The sequence below is a fragment of the Mauremys reevesii genome, linkage group 11 (genome assembly GCF_016161935.1).
Source record: "Mauremys reevesii isolate NIE-2019 linkage group 11, ASM1616193v1, whole genome shotgun sequence".
NCBI lineage: Eukaryota > Metazoa > Chordata > Testudines > Geoemydidae > Mauremys > Mauremys reevesii.
The window spans coordinates 23,367,631-23,388,830 of NC_052633.1; the positions used below are offsets into that span (position 1 = coordinate 23,367,631).

Consider the following 21,200-nt stretch of genomic DNA (forward strand, 5'->3'; position numbering starts at 1 on the left):
CATTGAAATCAAGTTTGATTTATTCGGTAAGAGGCAACAGAAGATTTGTATGTTGTTTCTTGGGGAAGGGTTTAAAAATGTGATTTTCTTTTCCTTAGCTGTATTGATCTGGGTAGCCTGAGGAAGCCAATGAGTCATGATCGGTGTCTGTGACACATCAGCACAGATAATTCATAGTTTAGGGCAAGAAGGGACCATTAGATCATCTTTATGACCTATAATACATTACAGGTCATTACACCCAGTTACCCTTGTGTTGAGCCCAATAAGTTATGCTTTAGTCAAATACAGGTAGTGCTTGGCTAAAGCATATCTCCCAGAAAGAGAGACAGATTCGATCTGAAGACCTCCCAAGATGAAGAATACACCACTCCCCTTGATAGTTTGTTCAAATGGTTAATCACTCACTGTTAAAAATGTGTGCCTTATTTCTAATTTGAATATGTTAGGTTTCAGCTTCACACCATTGGTTCTTGTTATGCCTTTCCCCACTAGATGAAAGAGCTCATTAGTACCTGTTATTTTTTTTCCCCTGAAGGTATTTAAACACTGTAATCAAGGCACCTCTTCTTTTTGGTAAGCTAAACGCTTCTCTGTCTCTGACTGGTAAGGCATTTTCTCCAGCCCTTCTGTAATTTTTGTGGCTCTTTTCTTCAACTTTTCTGGTTTTTCAAGGTTCTTTTTAAAATGTGGAAACCAGAATTTTACCCATTATACCAGTATCAGTCTATGCCATATGCAGAGGTGAAATCACTACTTCTCTTTGGAAGTCTAAATATTTTACATCAAGACAGTCTCTGTATTAAGATGTGGTCCAGACTCTGGAAAAAAAGATTGAAAAACCCTATATTAACTACTTTGTGCGTGGGTTACTCTGGCAATGACCATGTTGTGAAGCTGTTTACCTAAACCAGCTATTTTATGGGGCTGATTTTATTGTTTCTAACAGGACATGAATTGCTCTTCCATTTTTAGGTTATTACGGATTTTTCAGGAATTGTAGTTTCAAAGAAAGTGACTGAACAAGGCCCTTCTGAGGAGAATAAAGGTAACTGGTAATCAAGCAGCTAGTAGGATGCCATTGTCTGTGTAATATACCATCTCCCTTGTAGTGCATGTTCTTTTGAGCTATTCAATACTTCTAGATTTTTCTTGAAAAGCTCTTCATTGTATTGAGTGACACATGGTCTATTAAACTTTTTATAGTAAATTAATTTTGCCCTTAAAAGCCAGTTGGCCACTTTGATGTGGTGACTCATTAAACCCATGGGCTGCTGCTGTTTATGGTATAATATAATAGGTGGCTAGTTAAATTGCTAAAACTCCCTCTGAGGTTTTCAGATCGGACGATTTACTTGGCCTCTGTTAAATAAATAGCTTTTGAAAAACACGAATTTAATAGCATCTTGACTCAAATATCTGTCTTTATACTAAATGAGATGAAAACTAATTATGCTCTTTATAAACCCTACCTGTGCAATTACAAATTCAAGTCTTTTGGTTTATGCAGATATATAAATACTAGTTTGGGATCATAAATTTGCTTCCACATGAAACCCATTGCTTGGTTCTGAAAATGTTTGTCTGCCGTGCTTTTAAGTGGTTTGTCAAGCTGAAAAAAAGGATTTAAAAAAAAAAAAAAAGCTACCCCAGGCCAGTAGTATTTGTCTGTGGCAGACCAGCTGGTTTAGCAGTGAAGTCCAAACCCAGTGCAAATATAAGAGCTGGTCCTGCACTCCCTTTTCTGGCAAAACTCCTGAAAAATCTTCACTATTAAGCATAAATGAGGAGCAAAACTAGTATGAATCAAAAAATAAATGCAGTTTATTATGTCATGCCAGATCACATAATTATTAGGACAAACCTATACAATCTGCTAGGAGCTTAATTTCCCTTTTTCCTCTCTCTGCTTTTTAAAGCCCTTGTCACTGTGCTATCTTTAAAAAAAAAAAAAAAAAGAGCCTACTTTTCAGTAGTTAACAAAAAGCTACTTGTCAAATGTAGACACCAAATTAAATGGTTTTGGATTCACTGAAAACTGCTAATGAGTTTAATCTGATTTTTTGTTTCCTGTCAGACATGAAAGATGTAGTGGCTGTCGTGGAAATTCAGGAGAGTCAAGTGGCAGTGATTGACTATCAAGATTTTCCAGCTGAATCCAGCACTGTTTGTAAGTAATTTAATTCTGAATCTAGTATAAATGTGAAACCTGATCATGGTCAGTATTCAGCTTCTGAAAATCTGGGCAACAGTGAAGGTTTTTGACAGCAGGGATGTTGGATTTAGTCTAGAAAAAACTCTTGATCTGCCTTTCTTCATTGGTTGAAAATTACTGCCTCCTACCCAGTCTACCCTCACATTTTAAAAACACCCAGTTTCCAGAAATAATCAATTTTGAAACTGCAGTTTTCTGATGATTTTAAAATGGAGTTTATTGTAGACCTGAGGAGTCTGTGAATGTATTTGCGTTTCATGTTGATTAATGGTGAGGCACGTTAGGTTGATCCAGATTTGGTGTGTTCCTTGACATTTAGTGATTGCGTTTACAGGAAGTACGTTTGAGCAACCGTAAACCCAAATTAATGAACCTTTAGTGTGGGATTTCTGTATGATTTAGTAGTTAGTTAACCAGAGTAACCTCTTTGACATGTACAGCACACTTGCCATTCTCTCCTTATTGCGATCTTTGTAGGTATGAGAGTTCTGTAGCTTTGTGCTGTGTGTGTTACAAAATGCAGAAAGAGTCCGTCCCTGATCTTATAGGGCTTATGGTCTAATGTGGAAAAGTAGCATTTGCGGGACTACAGTTCACATAATAGTAAAGGAGCTGGGGACACTGAGTAGGTCAGTGTAGGAAGGATTTGGGAAAGAAGAGAGTTTGAAGGAGGAGAGGGAAGGCACTAAGGATTCTGGGGCTGAGTATATCCTGCAAGGTGCAGAGCACCTTCAGCTACTGCTGAAGTCAGTAAAAATTGATGGCACTTTGCAGGAACAGGTGCTTAGGTCACGGTGTGTAGGAAGTTGCTTCAAACATCAGGGAAAGCAAGAAAGAAGTGAATCAGTTAAGGCCTGATCACTAACACTAATTGAATCAATAGAAAGATTTCCATTGACTTTCATGGTGCTGAATCAGGACCAGAAAAGAGGGTGTGGAGAAGTGTAATGAGTAAGAGGATATAATGGAAAGGCGTTGAGGATGTGGTGTCACTGTTAAAAGCTGTGGTTTCAGAACTAAGTGTTGTCTTTCGTAGCTGAAGATAAAGTTAGCTGCTCTATACCTGATGGAGTTCCAATAGACATCACAGTAAAACTAATGGTGTGCCTGGTTCACCTGAACATCCTAGAGCCACTCAGTGTAAGTAAAAACTAATACATAGATAAATTGGGGGCAATTTTGGTAAATCATGTAATGTGTTGTTCTTGCTTTCTCATGAGTGAGGACTTGAGTTTGACAGTATTTTTTTTTTTACTGTTCATTTTCTAAAAATGGCCACAAAGCTAGGAAGGTCATCACAACAGCACTACAGGAGGCATGTAGGTGGATTTTAAAAATCATAATTACAATATAATCTCAAGACCTCTCGCACACCATTCTGATGGAGCTTTTACAAGGGTATTTGGATGTGAAGTTTGCCTTTCCTCTATCAGAGCCAAAATAACATCATTCTTTTAGGAACCTATCCTGAAATACTGATCTCATTTTTTTCCCTTTGAAATCACATAAAAATGAAGGGTTCAGGTTTCAGGATGGACCACCTATGCACATTGTTTCAGATGTTGAATAGAAAATGTAAATATTCCATTGCCTCCCAATATAAAATGGGTTAGTACAGTAATTGTTTATGTATGTGGCTGGTCTTAGTATTTCATTTTTACTTGTTTTTTATTATTTTTTTGGGGGGAAGCCTCTTTTGACTACTCTAGTGGAGCAAAATCCAGAGGATATGGGGGACTTGTACCTGGATGTTGCAGAGGCGTTTCTGGACGTTGGAGAATACAATTCAGCACTACCACTCTTGAGTGCCTTAGTTTGTTCTGAAAGATATAACTTGGCTGTAGTTTGGCTCCGGCATGCAGGTAACAACATTGCAGTACTGCTTAACACTTCTGACTGAAGAGTAGAATCTCATTTCCATATGATGCTAATAACATTCTGGTGACATTAGTGCTTTAAAGGCCTGAAACTGATAGGTGCTTTTACAGTGCTGACCACCATCATGTCCCATTGGCCTTTTAGGCCATTAGTTAAGAATGTCTGAACATTGGATAGAGAGTTCATATGGTAAATTGCCATAAGTGTCTACCATACTGTAGTTACAATTAGAGAGTAACACATTTATCCTTGTGGTAGAAGGTTTTCTTTTATGGAGGTCTCCTTTAAGTGTGTCCAAAAATGTTCAGATTGATTGAAACAATTTCAACATAAATATTCATTCTTAACAATGAAGACCATTGTTCAACTTAACAGTGTTTTTTTTACTTTTAAGATTCTGCAGGTTAAATGACACTGTTATTCCTCAGATACAAGATACTGTATTGTGTGTTCCTATTTTAATAATACGTGCTCAGTGTAGTTCTATTTGTAGAGCACAACAAAAGCCTATGTGTGATACAGAATTAGTCTGGTTTGTATGAAAATAAGCAGTCTCACTTCTGTCATATAAGCATATTGTATTTGTTGGTGTTTCTAGAATGTCTAAAAGCCTTGGGATATATGGAGCGTGCTGCAGAGAGCTATGCAAAAGTTGTTGATCTTGCCCCATTGCATTTGGATGCAAGAATTTCACTTTCTACACTTCAGCAGCAGCTGGGCCGGCCTGAGAAAGCTCTGGAGGCTCTGGAACCAATGTATGATCCAGATACATTGGCACAAGATGCTAATGCTGCCCAGCAGGTAGGTGAGATGCTATATACTGTGATATTTTTCTTCTTCTGTGTCTTGACTCTTTTGTCCACAGTTTTGGTGTACAGAATTCTGTTATGGCAAGAATGTGTTGCTAAATTCATTTCTTTGGTAAAGTTCCTCCATGGTATTTAGAGTGATTTTGTAAAGACACATCATAATTTTAACACTGGTAAAAGATGCCAGCTTGACAATACTGGAGACTGTGGTCCATCTATCTACAGCACAGGTCACAATAGGGGTTGTGGTGAAATGTTCCCTACTGTGCTCCAGAGGGACCACCGCTAGGGTCAAGAGGGTATCTCGCTCTACATGTCTGTTTAATCCCGACTCCTGGTATCTAAATTCTGACTCTGATTTTTATGTGCTGTATTGACCACCTGTCCAATAGGAACTGGACTAAAGACCAGTCACTTCACATCAGCTGTCCAACAGCATCAGACGCTAACTTTTGTCTATTACTGATCTGATTGTAAGGGGTGACGTATTCGATAGGTTCTGTATCCCATTTCCAATAGCTCCTCCATCGAATAAGATCTGTGCAGATTTTCTTCTAAATTTATATGATGAAACAAAACAACTATTATCTGAGGGAAGTTTTGGTTTTCCTGTGCTTTCATTAAGATTTTACTACAGTTTCTAAGTATTGTTGTTTTCTTTTTTGGTACTAATACTATACTAGCAGCCAGAAAAGTAATGTTTATAAAAACACTAAGTGTAGGTAGTGGTAGTTTATGACTTAATTAACTCTGCTCAATGTTGTCTAGGAATTAAAGTTACTGCTCCATCGTTCAACGCTGTTGTATTCTCAAGGCAAAATGTATGGTTATGTGGATACTTTGCTTACCATGCTAGCAATGCTATTAAAGGTAAGTTAATTCGTGTAGCCAAGCTTTACTGGATAGGACAGACATGTCCTGTTTAAGCCAAAGGATAAATGTACTCAAAAATATTAGAAATCTATAGAAATAATTGTATACCGATGTCTTGTATATGAAATATCAGAGTTTAATATGCCTGTATCATCATCTGGTATACCTGAGTCTTTCAGAGGTGCCCCCATCAAAGCCACTAGGTGCCTTTTGAGAATTAGGCCATTCATTTTTAATCAAAATAATGCTCTATTCTGTATAAGCAGAACTTCTATTGTATGTGTTAAACTACTGATATGCCTTCTTTACGGATACTGCCTATTTGTATGTGACATGTTTTCATTGGTATTTTCTCACAAGTGTCTGCATATGTTATGTTAAATGAAATATACACTAGGGTCTTTACTGGATGATTTCAAGATTGTTTCAGGTTCTATATTATTCCTGACTATGCATAGAACAATCAGAACATAGAATCACTTTTTAATCTTTGTGGTAGACAGTATTGTGTTTCACATATAGCTACTGTAAATTACACAAGCCACATAAATAAAATGATTTAAAGTGAAATTATTTAAATAACTTTCCTTTTATGTTCTTGTTGTTTTATTCATATTATAACAAAAACTATTTTTAGGTAGAATTTACTTAGTTTACAAATTGTTGATACTTTTTGTTTGTTTGAGTTTTGTTATATTCAGATTTCCATTTTCCCGAAATTGTTACAGTTTGGGGTCACAGTCACTGTACCAATTGGATAGTTGACTGTCCACCGGTTTCTAAAATCTTGATACTGGTAGCATGGCATCTTTTTTTATTATGCCTCTAGGAAAGAAGTTTTGATTTGGTTATAAACAGAAATCTACCAACCTTCATAAAATTCAACTCCTCTGGAGATCTTTTATCCTTCTCTTTTGGATAACTCAGTCTAAACAGGAACATGAAACAATGCTAAATACAATCTTATTGTTTGTGAACAATAGTCAAATATGCTTCTGCTTATTATGGCATAACTGATCTGAAAACTATTTTTGAACACAGCTAGAGCAAGATGTATTGGCAACAGGATGTATTCATATAATCAGAAACTTAGAATGGTTGTCCTTCATAATTGTTTCCAGGTAGCAATGAACAGAGCTCAGGTGTGTTTGATATCTAGTTCCAAATCTGGGGAGAGACACCTTTACCTTATGAAGGTGTCTAGGGATAAAATTTCAGACAATGATGACCAAGAGACAGCAAACTGTGATGCAAAAGGTAACAGACTTTAAAAAAAATAAATCATGTTAATTTCCTACATACCAAAAAATCCTGGAATTACGTTACATTCCAAATCCTTATTCAAATGTACATGACTTTATTAGATCTGTTTCACCCCCATGCTTTATTCATACAGTCAGGGCCGGCTCTAGGTTTTTTGCTGCCCCGAGCGCCAAAAAAAAACAAAAACCAAAACAAAAAAACCCCACCCTCCCGGAATGCCACCCCTGGATTTGTGTTGCCCTAAGCACGTGCTTGGTTTGCTGGTGCCTAGAGCTGGTCCTACATACAGTGCGTAATTTAGGCCCTGATCCTACAGTCTTTACTCAGATGAATAGTCTGATTGAAGCCAAGGAAATGACTTTCGTAAGTAAGGACTATTTGAATGAGTAAAGGTTGCAAAATCTTGTTGTTAATATGAAAGAGAGTATATTAATGAATGAGCTACTTCCATTGAGCCAAGCTTTGCCACAAACATTGGGACTGCACAAGCCTATATTGATGGGCTTAGGAAAATCATGTTTTCCCCTCATTTAAAAGCAAGCTAATATAATCTGACAGGCAGATAGTATAGTCAGTACTGCTGCTAGGGGAAAAGTCTCTTTAGGCATAACAATGTTTAAAAACAAAACCGAATGCTTTGTTTTCCAGCTAGATCCAAACTGTGACTGATTCAGACTTGTAGTTATTTAGCATCATCAGGTGAATGGGGAGGTTTTTAATGTGTGTTTACGTAATACTGGAGCAGCTTGAATTGCTGCTCTTTTAAATTCCCTGCAATTCTGAAGTTCTCACTTTAATGGTTATGGGTTTGTTTAAAAACCAGGCATTTCATAAATTGTGTTATGAAAGATTTCAAATACCACTGAAATGTATTCCACTCTTAATGGAAAAGACTCTTCGTTTAAAAAAACAAATACAAGTATAGGCTGAAGTTAAAAAGCGTGTCTGTAAGTCTTTGGCCCTTTAAGGCTTTAATTTCCTTGACTGATTGTGTTTATTCATATTTTAGCAATATTTGCTGTGCTCACAAGTGTACTGACAAAAGATGACTGGTGGAACCTCCTCCTGAAAGCCATATACTCTTTGTGTGACCTTTCCCGATATGAGGAGGCAGAGCTGCTGGTGGATTCCTCGCTGGAATATTATTCATTTTATGATGATAGGCAAAAGCGCAAAGAGCTGGAGTACTTTGGTCTTTCAGCTGCAATTCTGGACAAGAACTTCAGAAAAGGTTACAACTATATCAGGTGAGAAGCATTGGACTGAAGCTGATCACAGCGTTGTGTTTTTTAATGGTCTGTATAATGTTTTCCATTGAGGTTGTAGTTACGTTGCTGAGAAGATTTGCTGTTGATGTAAAATAGTTAATTTCTGAATTGCAGGTGGGCTGATCTTTTGTTTCTAAAAGAAACAATACCGTTTACTTTAAATTTGCCTGAAAAGCAGATTCATTGACTGAAACGATGGGACTCTTTGGTGTCCTTTAATTGCAAAGCAATGTAATACAGTAGCTAGCTCTATGTGCAATGCAGCTCTTTGGTCATCTTGATGTACATTATGAAAATATTCTACAAGCTTTCTTATCCCAAGTTTTGTCTCTTTCACTGATCTAACCTTCACTTCTGGGAAGTTCAAAGTGGAAGAATAGTCTTAAAGCAAATTGTAGCTCCTGTGGCTTCCCCTATAGACTGTTCACTCACTGATTTATTGCATATTTACGTACAATATATTCAATAAATGCTTTTCGCTCACATTTTAGGATAATGCTAATGGAAAATGTTAATAAACCACAGCTCTGGAACATCTTCAATCAAGTCACCATGCATTCTCAGGATGTACGACATCATCGTTTTTGTCTTCGATTAATGCTGAAAAATCCTGATAATCATGCACTGTGTGTCCTAAATGGGCATAATGCATTTGTATCTGGTAGTTTCAAGCATGCTCTCGGTAAGGCCATCATTATACTGTACTAATATCAACAAGTATGACCTTTGGAGGGGTGAAATGTTAATCTCCTGTACTTATTTTCACCATTAAATTTTTCATATTTTGAGTGTATTTTTCAAAGTAGAGTGAATGTGCCCTTCAGGTAGGAAAAAAAATCACTGAGTATTTATTTCCTGCTTCAATAAATGAAGTACAGTTCTTAGTGTTAGTAGGCATTTTCATACTATTTAACCATTTGGTAACAGAATCTCTGAGCATTACTGAATGGACTGGCAATGTTTCAATATTTGGTTTAAAATATAGATGGTATACGTGATTTAGAAATTTTCTAACTAACCTGCAAGAAAGATAATTAAATGATGACACTAAGAAGGAAACAGGCCCATTTAATCAGCAGTATATGGCAAATGTGAAGTTTCAAGTGTGTATTCAAAGGAACATTGCACGGTTAATTTGAGAAATTGTCATCAGCCTGTGCAGTTTCAGAGAAGAGCAAGTTACTAACAATATAATTAAAATAAACAGGAAGTTGCCATTTTGCCAGTCTCCTTATATAGATTAGGGCAGAGGAATTTCAGGTTCTGATAGCAGCCACTCAAAGTCCAAAGTTGTGAAATTAGTTGGTGGTCTCAGCACGGTTCTTAATGAATAGGAGTCCACATAAAAAAATCACCATCCTGTTTGGCTCTCCTTTTGTAATTCTCAGTAGAGTGACCAAGGACTGACTAATCCTGGAGCTTGAAGCCACCCTCCCACCATTAAGAGTGGTACCTCAGGTTAGGGTTGAGGCACACTGGAAGTGGTCAAGTGGGGGGGTCTGCATTGCCGCTATCCATGTCTTACCTGTATTGTGAATAACCATAGAAGGCAGCCAGAATTTTCAAAGTAACCATTGATTTTGAGTGCCTCCATTTTTGGATGTCTAACTTGAGAGACTTCAAATGGGTCTGACTTTCAGAAAGTGCTAAGCACCCACTCTCTGAAAATCAGGTGCCTTTAACATATCTAAAGTTGGGCATCCAAAATCACCTACTCTCTTTCAAAAGTCTTGCGTGAGATCCTTGTCCTGTTGAAGTCTGTGGGAGTTTTGCCATTGACTTCAGTATTTCACCCCTTCTTCTTATTCTTCACAAGGCTGACAGTTTGACATCTTTCTCAGCACTAATATTCAAGAAAAAGAAAATGTGCGGAATGAACCTTTTGAAATTAAAATTTGTGTTCCATTAGAAAGTTGCATTTTCTTTATAAAGTGACAATAGGAAAATAAGATGTTTCTTTCTTGTCAAGTAATCACAAGGCACTCAATCAGAAACATTGACCATCTTCTGAATTATGACCATCTTTACTCTTTCATCTAAAGAGCATTAACCAGGCTTTAAAATAAATATGCAGGAGAGGCCTAGATCTTTAGTTGGTATAAATCAGTTTATACCATCTGGGGCTCTGGCCCTTGAACTCTATAACAAAATTAGTTAATTTCACACTTGGTTCATTGTACACATTCAGTACATACCATGTAATTTCTTTTCTGCTTTTAAATAATACAGATCTTTATTATTATACATGTTTTGTTTTTAATATGCTAGAAGCAACCAGTTCATCACCATGGTGCAAAAACAAGGGGGCAGAACCTCACTTGGTGTAAATGATCATAGCTCCATTGACATCAGTTAAGCTCTGACATTTTATACCAGTTGAGGATCTGCCCCAGGTCTGTCAAAAGAAAATACATTAGAAAGCAGTATACACCAAAAGTCTAAAGAATTTACTCATGTTTCAAAAGATATTGTTGCTGTTGCACCTTGCCACTCTGAGCTCCAACCCCAACAAGACCCTCTTTCTCCTCTCTCAGTAAGTCTTTGTTTTTATTCTGATAAGTTAAGTGTGGTATCTGAGAGCTGCTGAAAACATGAGATCTGCTGCAACTCATATTCTCCCTCTTTCCTGTTTTGATGCAGTCATTCTGAAATCTGATTCTCTTTCTCGTTTCCTTCCTTTTTTCAGTTCACACTTCCAAAAAAGTGTTGGGTTTTTTGAAAAAAATGAAACCCAGTTTTAGAGAGAGAGAGTGTCAGCTCATTTACTCCTGTTTCTCCTAGGACAATATGTGCAAGCCTTCCGTACTAGCCCAGATGAACCTCTGTACAGCCTTTGCATAGGCTTAACTTTCATCCATATGGCATCTCAGAAGTATGTGTTAAAAAGACATGCTCTTCTTGTACAGGTGAGTTATTTTGTTCTTCTTTGTTCATAGCACATGGTGTCATTTACTTCTGTCATGGCTCACACAGTTACAGCTCTGGCACATTATTAGAGCTGATTGACATTTAAAAAATAGATTTAGGGTAGAATTTTCAAAACCCTCCAAGTATCTTAGGAGCATGTGTCCCAATGACAGTCAGCTTGTGCTCCTAAGTCATTTCAGTTCTTGAAAATCTCCCCTTTGTGAATAAAAGCAATTCAGTTCATTTTGTTGTGGCTTGGGGAATCTTTAATTATTTGCATATATTTAGGCAGCTGCCATGTATTCATGAAAATATAAATAATTTCAGTTTCACTAGTATGGATGTTTATTCATCTGACCCTTCTGCTGGAAGTGAAGCATTTGCCACTCTGGTTTTTAAAAACAAGAGTCCCTTACCCAAACAGGGAGCAGGAACACCACCAGATGACTTAGATGATTAACCGCAAATAATGTAGCTGAAGCAACAGTTCACAAATAACCATAGGTTGAAAATTTTGTCCAAAATATTTGCTGAAAACCTACAAATGAAGGGACGCTCATGGGAAGATCATCATTCTGGATTGATTCATGAATGATTCATTAAGCAAAACAGGCCAATTCCTAGAGAGCATAATAAATAGTTTGACAGCTCTACCAACTGTACAGTAGGGCTGAGAGTCAAATAACAGTTCTTCACTGAGCACTTTGAGATTGATGTGTAATGCATGGGGGAGTGTTAATCAGTGAGCAATCCCTAGTAACTCGTTAAGGGCTTGAGCTCACAAGATGCTGAGTGCCTTCAATTCCCATTGAGGCAGCGTTGGGCCCTGTGAATGATTTGGGCTGGTCTGTATCGATCCAAGTGAGGAAGTCTTGTGCTCTTTATCCTGACGGCATTAGTGACCATGGCATAGGCACCGACTCCATGGGTGCTCCGGGGCTGGAGCACCCATGGGGATAAATTGGTGGGTGCTCAGCACCTAGTGGCGCCGGGGAAAGTTGGCGCCTGTGCATAATGGTATTAAAGTGATTTAACTTTTGGTATACTGCAATGGCTCTGCTCAGTTGTATAACTGGCTTGCAAGTTTTGTACAGAAAAGCACTATGGACAAATTGCCTATGAAATTTCATTTTTTTAACCTAAGCCCCTGAAGAAAATTGCATTGATTTAATTAAAAAAAGTAACAAACTAATTTCCATCTGGATTTTCAATCTTGTAAGTCAAATTTCAACCCACACTCTTTTTCTGGCGAGATTTCAGCTACTGTCTGTTTTTAAAATATGACACACATTGAAAGTGCTAATCACTGTCCTTTCTGTTTTCTCCTGGATCCCTGTATTCAAATTTAGGTTAATTACCTTGAAGGTTTACACGGATTCCTGGATTTGCATGGCCCACAGAGCCTCTCTTCTTGGATTGCAGCTCCAGCACAACCCACTCTGTCTTTCTCCACCTTCAGCCAGTCCCATTTTTTCATGTCCTCACCTGCCAGACAGTTGGGCCTGAACAGCCCCACACTGGATCTGAAGCTTGTGGATCAGGCCCATATCTTGTGCTGGCACGATCCTGATTTTCTTCCTTATTTCTAACCTCTTCCTTGGAAAATCCAGGTTTTTTTTTATTCCCTCTGCTCCTTCTCCCTTTACCTTTCAGTGAACCAAATGAGGCTAAGAGCCAGAGCCAACATATTCCACTTTGGGGGCATGAATTTAGGCACCTAAATAAGGGGCCTGATTTTTTAGAAGTGCTGAGCACTTGCAGCTCCCTTTAATTTCAGTCGGAGTTGCAGGTGCTGAGCAACTCTCCAATCAGAGCACTCCTTTAGATGCCGAGCCTTAGGCATTCCCGTTTGCATACTTTGGCCTAATTTTAAACATGTTTAACCACTTTTTTTTCTGTGTAATAATCCTTCCTTCCTATCTCTGTTGCGGACAGTCCCCTAAGAATATGCTTGGAAAATGTCACCCTCCGAAGATGCCTTTCCTTTTGTGTCGCTGCTTTTCTCATTTCGTGTTCACCCATGTTGAGGGTTTTTTAATCTTTGCTTGCTTCTAGTTTGTTCAGTAGTTCACCCAGACAGTCACATAGTGGTGACCCTAATTATCATGATTAGCTGTTAGAGTCTGAGCTAATTCCTTACTGTTGAATGAGCTATCTTCTCTGATTATCAATAGTGGCTGTAGAAATCAAGCCCTCTGGTTACAGCAGAGGCTGCACATTCCTGTGTGACCTCAAAATGAGACACAACTCTTGTCATTACTATACAGTAATTTGTGTTCCATTTTCCGCTTCCTCCTGAACCCAATTTGATTTTTCCCAAGACTCTTCAAATTGAAAAAGAGAAATAGTCTGGTGAATTTTAATCTGAAAATGGTTGTGTTGAATGTGCTCTCTTTGGGAGGTGACTCGGGTCCTAACACCATTCACCTTTATCGCACTGTACAGACATTAGCTAATGCATGCTCACAGCAACCCTGTGAGGGAGGAAGGCAGGCAAGTGTATCATCTCTCATTTTATAGATGAGAAACTGAGGCACAAAGGTTGAAGTTACATAGCAAGTCAGTGGCAGAGGTGGTGGTAGGGAAGGGGGCAGTAGATCCTTCTGAATGGGGGGCAGAGGGATAGGAGGAAGAGCAAGGGGAATTACCCAGTGCTTGGGGCAGGGGCAGCGCACGGAACCTCGTGGTCCCCCTGCCTAGAAGCCAGACCCGAGGCTGGCCACTTCCAGGGCACAGCGCGGTGTCGGAACAGGTAGGCACTAGCCTGCCTTAGCTGGGCAGCAACCAGGGGCGGCTCCAGGCCACAGCACGCCTTCAGCGGCATCCCTGCGGAGGGTCCGCTGGTCCTGCGGCTTCGGCGGAACTCGTACAGGCGTCTGCTGGTCCCTGCGGAGGGTCTGCTGGTCCCGCGGAACCAGCGGACCCTCCGCAGGCAAGCCGCCGTGCTTGGGGCGGCAAAATGCCTAGAGCCGCCCCTGGCAGCAACGTTTTTGACAGGACTTCTAACGTCCCGGTTGGCAGTGCTGAGCAAGGCGACCCAGTACTGAGTTGCAACCTGAACTTTGAAAAACACTGGTCTGGTGGCTAAACCTCAAGACGGGGAATCACAAGTTTTAGCTCTGCCAGAGTTGGGTTCCTGTGGGAAAACTCTCATTGGCTCAGTACAAGCATGATTAGACCCTTTGTCTTTTTATTTAGGATATGTGAATTGTCTATTACTTTACCCTGAGCTGTTTGTTCCTGCCCTTTTAATGGGTTTTATTGGCTAAGGTGCAGATTTTCATCTGCCCGCAACTGGTAACTGTGTGAAGTTAACAGGTATTGCAGGAGTTTTACAGGGAGCACTAAGCAGGGGGGAATGCATTTGTATTCCAGATGTAGTACTGTGATGTATGAAGGGTTTGCAGCTAGTAAAGGCTTTATTTAACTATTTTCTCTTTGATTCTATGAAAAGAAGAGCTCTGAAATAGTCATTCAGATTAATGTAGGGCAGGTGTGACGGGTTGGATCCCCCTTCTGGGATGCCACCTGATGTACAGGGATTTCTCTGAGCCCGCAGGCTCCACTAGCCTGGTCCTCCTTTCCCTGTCTTGCTGAGTCAGGCTCTCTGGCCTCTTGTAGCACACGCACAGGTAGGGAGCACCAGCTGTAGAATCACACAGAGTCTGCAGACAGCTCTCTATGGGAAGATTCAGCTAGGAAATTGCCCAGCACTCAAGTGCAGCTTCCCTCTAGAGAGTAAACCCACGATAATATGGTCTTATGCTGTACAGAAAAATCTCATAAAAATTCGCTCTCTCCCTCAATGTGGAGAGAGATGCACAGCTTCTTGCCCCTCACCCCCCATGAATTGCACAAACTGGGTTATGTTAGAAACAAGAAATAAGTTTCTTAACTATAAAAGGTAAATTTTAAGTGATTATAAAGGATACCAAACAGAACAAAGCAAATTACTAAGCAAATAAAACAAAACACGCAGACTAAGCTTAACATCTTAAGGAAACTGGTTTCAAGAAGTAATTTCTCACCCTAAATGCTGCTTTTGGGGCAGGTTGCAGAAATTCTTGAAGGTTAGCTCCCTGCTTGCAGCTTAAATCATTAGGTATCTTATTCCCAGACTTATTTTCCAGCCTGGGTTCAGTACTCTTCCCCCTTCCCTTTGTCCTTGTTCCTTAGGTGTTTCCAGCAGGCATCCTGGGTGGGGATTCAGTCAAGAGTGATCCAAGATCAACTTAATCCCCAGCCTTAAATAAGATTTACATAAGGCGAGAATTTTTTGTTTCCCACTCTTGACCTCCCCTTCCTTTTAGTGGAAAATTACTCCAAGTCCAAGATGGTGTTTTGTACCAGGTGACAGGACCACCTGACCTAGTCACAGCTAGTCCCAGGATGCCTCTCAAGAAGGAGAGAGATTAGTATCTTCAAAAGTCATATTGTTTCTTCCTAATGGCCTGTTGTCTAGTGGGTGTTTCCCAAATGCACATACAGTTGTAATTATTATAGTCAATATTCCTAACTTTAGATCCAGAAATGATACATGCATATAAATCGGATAATCACATTCAGTAAAGTATAACCTTTCCGATAATACCTTATAAGGCCCATCTTGCATAAAATAGATCTGTTATGCCATATCCATATCATAAGCATATTTCCATATATAATATGTGGTGTAACATCATAGCAGGTTCAAATTCAAATGGGGCTTAAGGGGGGTGGGGTGGGCAAGTGTTTAAAACAAATAGTAGACAAGAGGTGGTGTTCTAAAGTGTAATAGGTGTGGGGTTAAACAAACAATCTCATTGTGTCCCTTTGTTCCTCCCTTTCATCTCTCTATTTAGATGGTAAGCTCTTCAGGGCGCGGGCCTGGCTCACATGTCTGTAAACTATCTATCAAAGTTGAGTGCTATAGAAATAGTAATAATTCTGAACAACTTTGCACACAGCTTATCAAAAGATCTGTCTGTTGTCTTCACTGTGTGAGGCTGCTGAGGCCACAAAGCATCTCCTCTGTTGGTTTAGTGTGTCATGGAAAGTGGATGGCTTGTTTTTGCATTTGGTCTTAAATTAGGCAGTTATATTTATGGGCAAAAGCTTTTTTTTGCAAATTTAAAACATGCTGCTTTATTGTTTTACAAAAAATAAAGCTTCCAATGTGTATTTTGTACATAGGGATTCTCTTTCCTTCACCGGTACCTGGGCCTCCGTGGACCGTGCCAAGAATCTTTCTATAACCTAGGCCGTGGCCTTCATCAGCTGGGATTAGTGCATATGGCAATCCATTATTACCAAAAGGCACTTGAGCTTCCTCCTCTCATCTTAGAGGTACCACATGATTAAACATTTGAACTATAAAAGTAAAATCAGATCAGCATTACTATGTTTTAACCAGAAGTAAAACGAGTGCACGAGTGTCTAGTGTATATTTGCATTGCATAACCCCAATATAATTTCATAGGCACTAGAGAAAACACTTGATTTGTCATCTGAGCTGTATTTATGAACATGTATAACTCAAATTGCTCAGGTAATGATTGTCGGGTTTATTTTATTATCTGGCTGGGTGTAGCAACTGCAAGAAAATGGGTACTGAAGAATTTTGCCACCTGAATAAAGAAGCGTACATAAGGTCCATTTTAAAAGCCAGAATAATAATAAATATAACTGGCATTTTCTGTTTCATGAGTATGAAGGTTTAGTATAGAAATACAGAATTCCAGTGTAACTATCTGAATGTGGTGGGAATGAACTGAGTATCTCGATGATGAAGAACTTGCCTGTGTATGTTGCACTGATTTGATGTTTTATGGTATAGTATTCATGCAAGCTAGTAAATGATTTTTTAATTCTTCCAGGGCATAGAAGCTGATCAGACAGACTTGCGAAGAGATGTTGCCTTCAACTTGTCACTAATTTATCAGAGCAGTGGAAATTTAAGAATGGCTCAAAAGCTGTTGTATACATATGGAATCGTATGATGGAGTTTGTGGCACCTGTTTGTGACTGAGAGGTAGCCGGCTAGGAAAATAACATTTGTCATTTCCACTGGGGCATTGAGGATCTCAGGCATTACACACCAATGGAGAGATCAGTTCAAAAAGATATGTACATATTTTTTTCTAACCTGATCTAGATGTGATTGGATCAGAGTTGTTAGTTACTGTATATATTTTGTTTCCTAAACTTTTGAGCTATTTTTTCCATTTCCTGAGGTTGGAACTGTAAAATGCCCCGATACAAGCAAAGTTTGACAAGCAGACTTTTGTGAGCAGATTCTCCAGACATACTTAGGTGTTGGTCGAGCACCTTATTGATGAGTTTTTGTGACGCCTGAAGTTGGTGCTGGTTCACAGAATTCTCAGCTGAATAAGGGACTAAAAATGATGCACACATTTTTTTGGAGAAGATTTTTAAAAAGTAATTTGACTGGCTACTGTCTAAGTTCAATTCTGGCAATTGGTTATATTTGCTGTGTACTGTACAAAATTGTTACTATTACAGTGAAACCCCGCTATACCACGCCCCGCGATAATGCGAATTCGGATAAAACGCGATCATAAGGTGGCTCCGGCCGCCCCAAGCGAAAAAAGAAAAATGCGGCTGGAGCACCGCCGAGGCAAAGAAAAAAAGAAATATGCCTTCCCCCCTGCCCCTGCTTCCCCTTTTGGTGAGACGAGCCATTCTCCTCCCCAGCTGCTCCTCGCTCTTCCTCTGCCCGTTTCCCTCTCTCGCTGCATGGCTGAGAGCCCCCGCTGCTGGAGCAGGCTGGCAGCTGGGAGGGATGCTACAGAAACAGTGGCATGAACTCTGCTCTGAACATCAGCAACTCCTCAGTGTCAAATGCTGCAATCGGCTCTCTGGGTGGAGGGGAGTCAGCTGAGCGCCTTTGTACAGATCTCTTGAGAGCCGCTCCAGCCCCAGTCTGCCAGGTCCCAAAACTCCGGTTTTCAAAGTCCAAACCCAGCCATTCTCAGGCTGGTTCTGGCTCATTTAATAGGTTGGTTAGCTTGTGCTGTCACTAATTATTGCTACACCCTTTCAGTTATCATTATGGGCATTTTGCAAATGCAAGTCATTTTCTGCCCAAGAGAAATTGACCTGCTTGAAATGGTAAATTTTCATAACCCCGCTATAACACGACCCTGCATTTATCGTGATCGAATTTTTTGGACCCCAATTATCGTGTTATAGTGGGGTTTCACCGTATATAGGAGAGGGAAGACTGAAGAAATGGATTGAGGGGGGAAGGGAAGATATTAGCCGAACACCCCCCAGACAATAGATGCTCTTGGATTCCTGGGAGAATTTTTCCAGAGAGACTTAATGTTCCAAATAACTGCAATTGCAAGACCTTTAAAGTACTTAGAATATTTTTCCAGGAATCCTTATCATCCTTTTTATTTCATCGCAAGCTGTGTCTGTTTAAGAAAAGCAATTTTCTTTTATTACTAAATCAGTGTCACATCAGTAAAAGGTATCCATTTTCTGGAGTACTGTAAATTGGTCTAGTAAAGTTAGTTATTTATGAAATCAGCAATCATTTAAATAACTTATTCTCAGCAAAGACAAACACAAAAAAAGTCCCAAGTTGTTTAGTGGGCTATACATTTGTTAGTGTAATAACCTACAGCCCATTATCTTCCTGTACTAAATAATTAAATATTGAGAGAGAGTTGCTGCAAATTCTGTATATTGCTTTGCTAATCAAGAATGATAATTCCAATTATACAGGTGTCATATATGTTACTCTTGTCCAGCAGAGAAATAATCTCATGCTGGAAGTGATGATGATGATAGGGCTATCTCTGAAACTTGTCTTCAGTAAGATTTGTTTTAAAAGCCTTTGTAGCATTACAACACTAAACTTTGGTATGTGTAGTACTTTATGCTGGCCCAACTAATTCTAGTGGGAACATGAATTCTACTAGATAACACATTAGTTAGTTTGGTGGTATCACGCATTAAATCTCAGCCACTTGTTACAGCTCTTGAAGAAAATTGGAACAATGGTCTTGCCAAATTCTCTGTTCCTGGGGAACCAAAATATAATTTGTTTATATTAGATCAGATGATGAGATCAAATGGTCGGACAAAATGATGACACATACATACTACTATTGAAAGTTTGCTGTTCACTAATCAACACATTAGAAATCCACAGATTGTGAGATTTTTTTTTTAATGTGCTGAAGGTAAGAGAAAATGACTTGTGTTTTGGAGGATAGGTCATAACTGACCAGCATTTATAGTCTCCCGCTTATTATACTTTCTTCTTCAAAAGTCAGCTTTAATTCTGCTATTTTCTAACTTTAATGCTAGACTTTGCAACCTTAATTTGGCTCCCTTTTTTGTGACAGTATGATAGTCTCAAATTTTATGATCAGATACTGCTTTTTCCACAACTTTAATCAGTGCACAGGATGGAATTAATTGGATCTAAAACATGAATGCACGGAAATTTCTTAAGAGAAACTTGTTAAGATTTTAACCTGTGAAAAACAATGTTTTTTTTTTCCCCGCAAACTGCTTTTGCTAAAACTAAAAAAAAACCAGCCGGAGGTGGAAACCTTTAGCTTTAATGGTTGGCAAAGTTGTAAGCAATTGATAAGTGGCTTAGAATGGAAAACATTGTTAGGCAACTTTAGCTGTAGTTGCTGCCAGCTCTGACATTCCTTTTCCAGTTTCATGTAAGAAAATAACTTGTAGACAGTTCTGTATCACATAATAAATTATTACAATATTGGGCTTAATTACCTGGATATTCTTTTTCTTCGCTATTAGCGTGTGCTTAGATACAGTAGTGATGGGTAGCTTGGACATCCCTAGAAGCTTGTTTACAAAAGTGTCTACTCCTTGTCCTCAAACCCTAACCACAAATGTGTTCTGTCTGAGTGATACTGGGAGTGACCATTAGAAAGCTGCTTGCTATCAGCACGTTTGTATATTCATTGAAGGCTGCGGATCCAGAGTAAGGGCTAACACTGTGTAATACTATAGCTCTATAAGTGAGCATCTTTTTATTCAGTTTTGCCAAATATTACTGAGGTAGAAAATGTTTGTTTAGTAGAAATTTCACACTTCCTATAACGATTTACTGATTATCCATTGACAGTATGGCAGAGTCAATGAAAGGTGTACATCTATCTACTCATACCAGTATTCAGCAGGTGGTGGTAAAGTAAAGGTCTGAATTTAACTCAGCCTACTACAATGAAAATAAAGTGATCTCAGCTGTTGTGTTGTCCCCTTTCACAATTTTTAGAAAGAGTTGGGTGCATTTGGAAATCCCATCCCATGAAACTGAGTTAAAAGATTACAGCCCATGGCTTTCAACAGCGTGTGTGCTCCTACCTCCATTAAGTGCATGGGAAAGTCCACCCCATAGCTGTGTACTGTGAGACAGTACCTAATAAGAAAAAAGCTGTTTTCCCCCTCCTTGAGAATCCAGAACTATGGAGACCACCCAGCCCAGAACCTCTCAAAAGTGAAGTTCTAGCTAGTTCTGCTCTAATTCTATAGGGCTCAGAAGCCAAGTAAGGCAATGGCAGGTCAGTGCAGGGTGGCAGCCTGCCAGGGAATAGCTGTCCCCTGCAGGAGAGGCTGGTTGGTGACTCTGGAACTGGTATTCTTCCTTCGGTGTCAGTAGTCAGTGCCCCAGCATGGTACTAGGAGCACCTGTCTTCTGATTCAATTGCAAAACAGGATACTGTCTGTAAGAATAGCATTAACCATACTATGCCTGTAAAATTTAAGTAATTGCATTCTGCTTTTATCAATTTGCTATGCAGTTGTGATAGGCTGTGGTCTTATAGAATCTCAGGGTTGGAAGGGACCTCAGGAGATCATCTAGTCTAACCCCTGCTCAAAGCAGGACAAATCCCCTGACAGTTTTTTTTTTAAACCCCAGTTCCCTAAATGGCCCCCTCAAGGATTGAGCTCTCAATGCTGGGGTTAGCAGGCCAATGCTCAAACCACTGAGCTACTCTG

The 21,200-nt window shown here is 39.3% G+C and overlaps 1 protein-coding gene across 1 annotated transcript in view; it reads left to right on the plus strand.

Moving 5' to 3' along the window:
* The window catches only part of GTF3C3 (general transcription factor IIIC subunit 3), a 30,148-nt gene extending 10,185 nt beyond the window's left edge, over positions 1-19,963 (plus strand). Inside the window, exons 8-19 of the mRNA XM_039495413.1 lie at positions 976-1,048; positions 2,078-2,170; positions 3,252-3,355; positions 3,906-4,077; positions 4,692-4,894; positions 5,671-5,772; positions 6,897-7,032; positions 8,048-8,285; positions 8,798-8,988; positions 11,088-11,212; positions 16,386-16,538; positions 17,069-19,963. Coding sequence (XP_039351347.1) covers positions 976-1,048; positions 2,078-2,170; positions 3,252-3,355; positions 3,906-4,077; positions 4,692-4,894; positions 5,671-5,772; positions 6,897-7,032; positions 8,048-8,285; positions 8,798-8,988; positions 11,088-11,212; positions 16,386-16,538; positions 17,069-17,191 — 1,713 coding nt within the window. The 3' untranslated portion in view covers positions 17,192-19,963. The remainder of the gene's footprint in view (positions 1-975; positions 1,049-2,077; positions 2,171-3,251; positions 3,356-3,905; positions 4,078-4,691; positions 4,895-5,670; positions 5,773-6,896; positions 7,033-8,047; positions 8,286-8,797; positions 8,989-11,087; positions 11,213-16,385; positions 16,539-17,068) is intronic.
* The last annotated feature ends 1,237 nt before the right edge of the window (positions 19,964-21,200 follow it).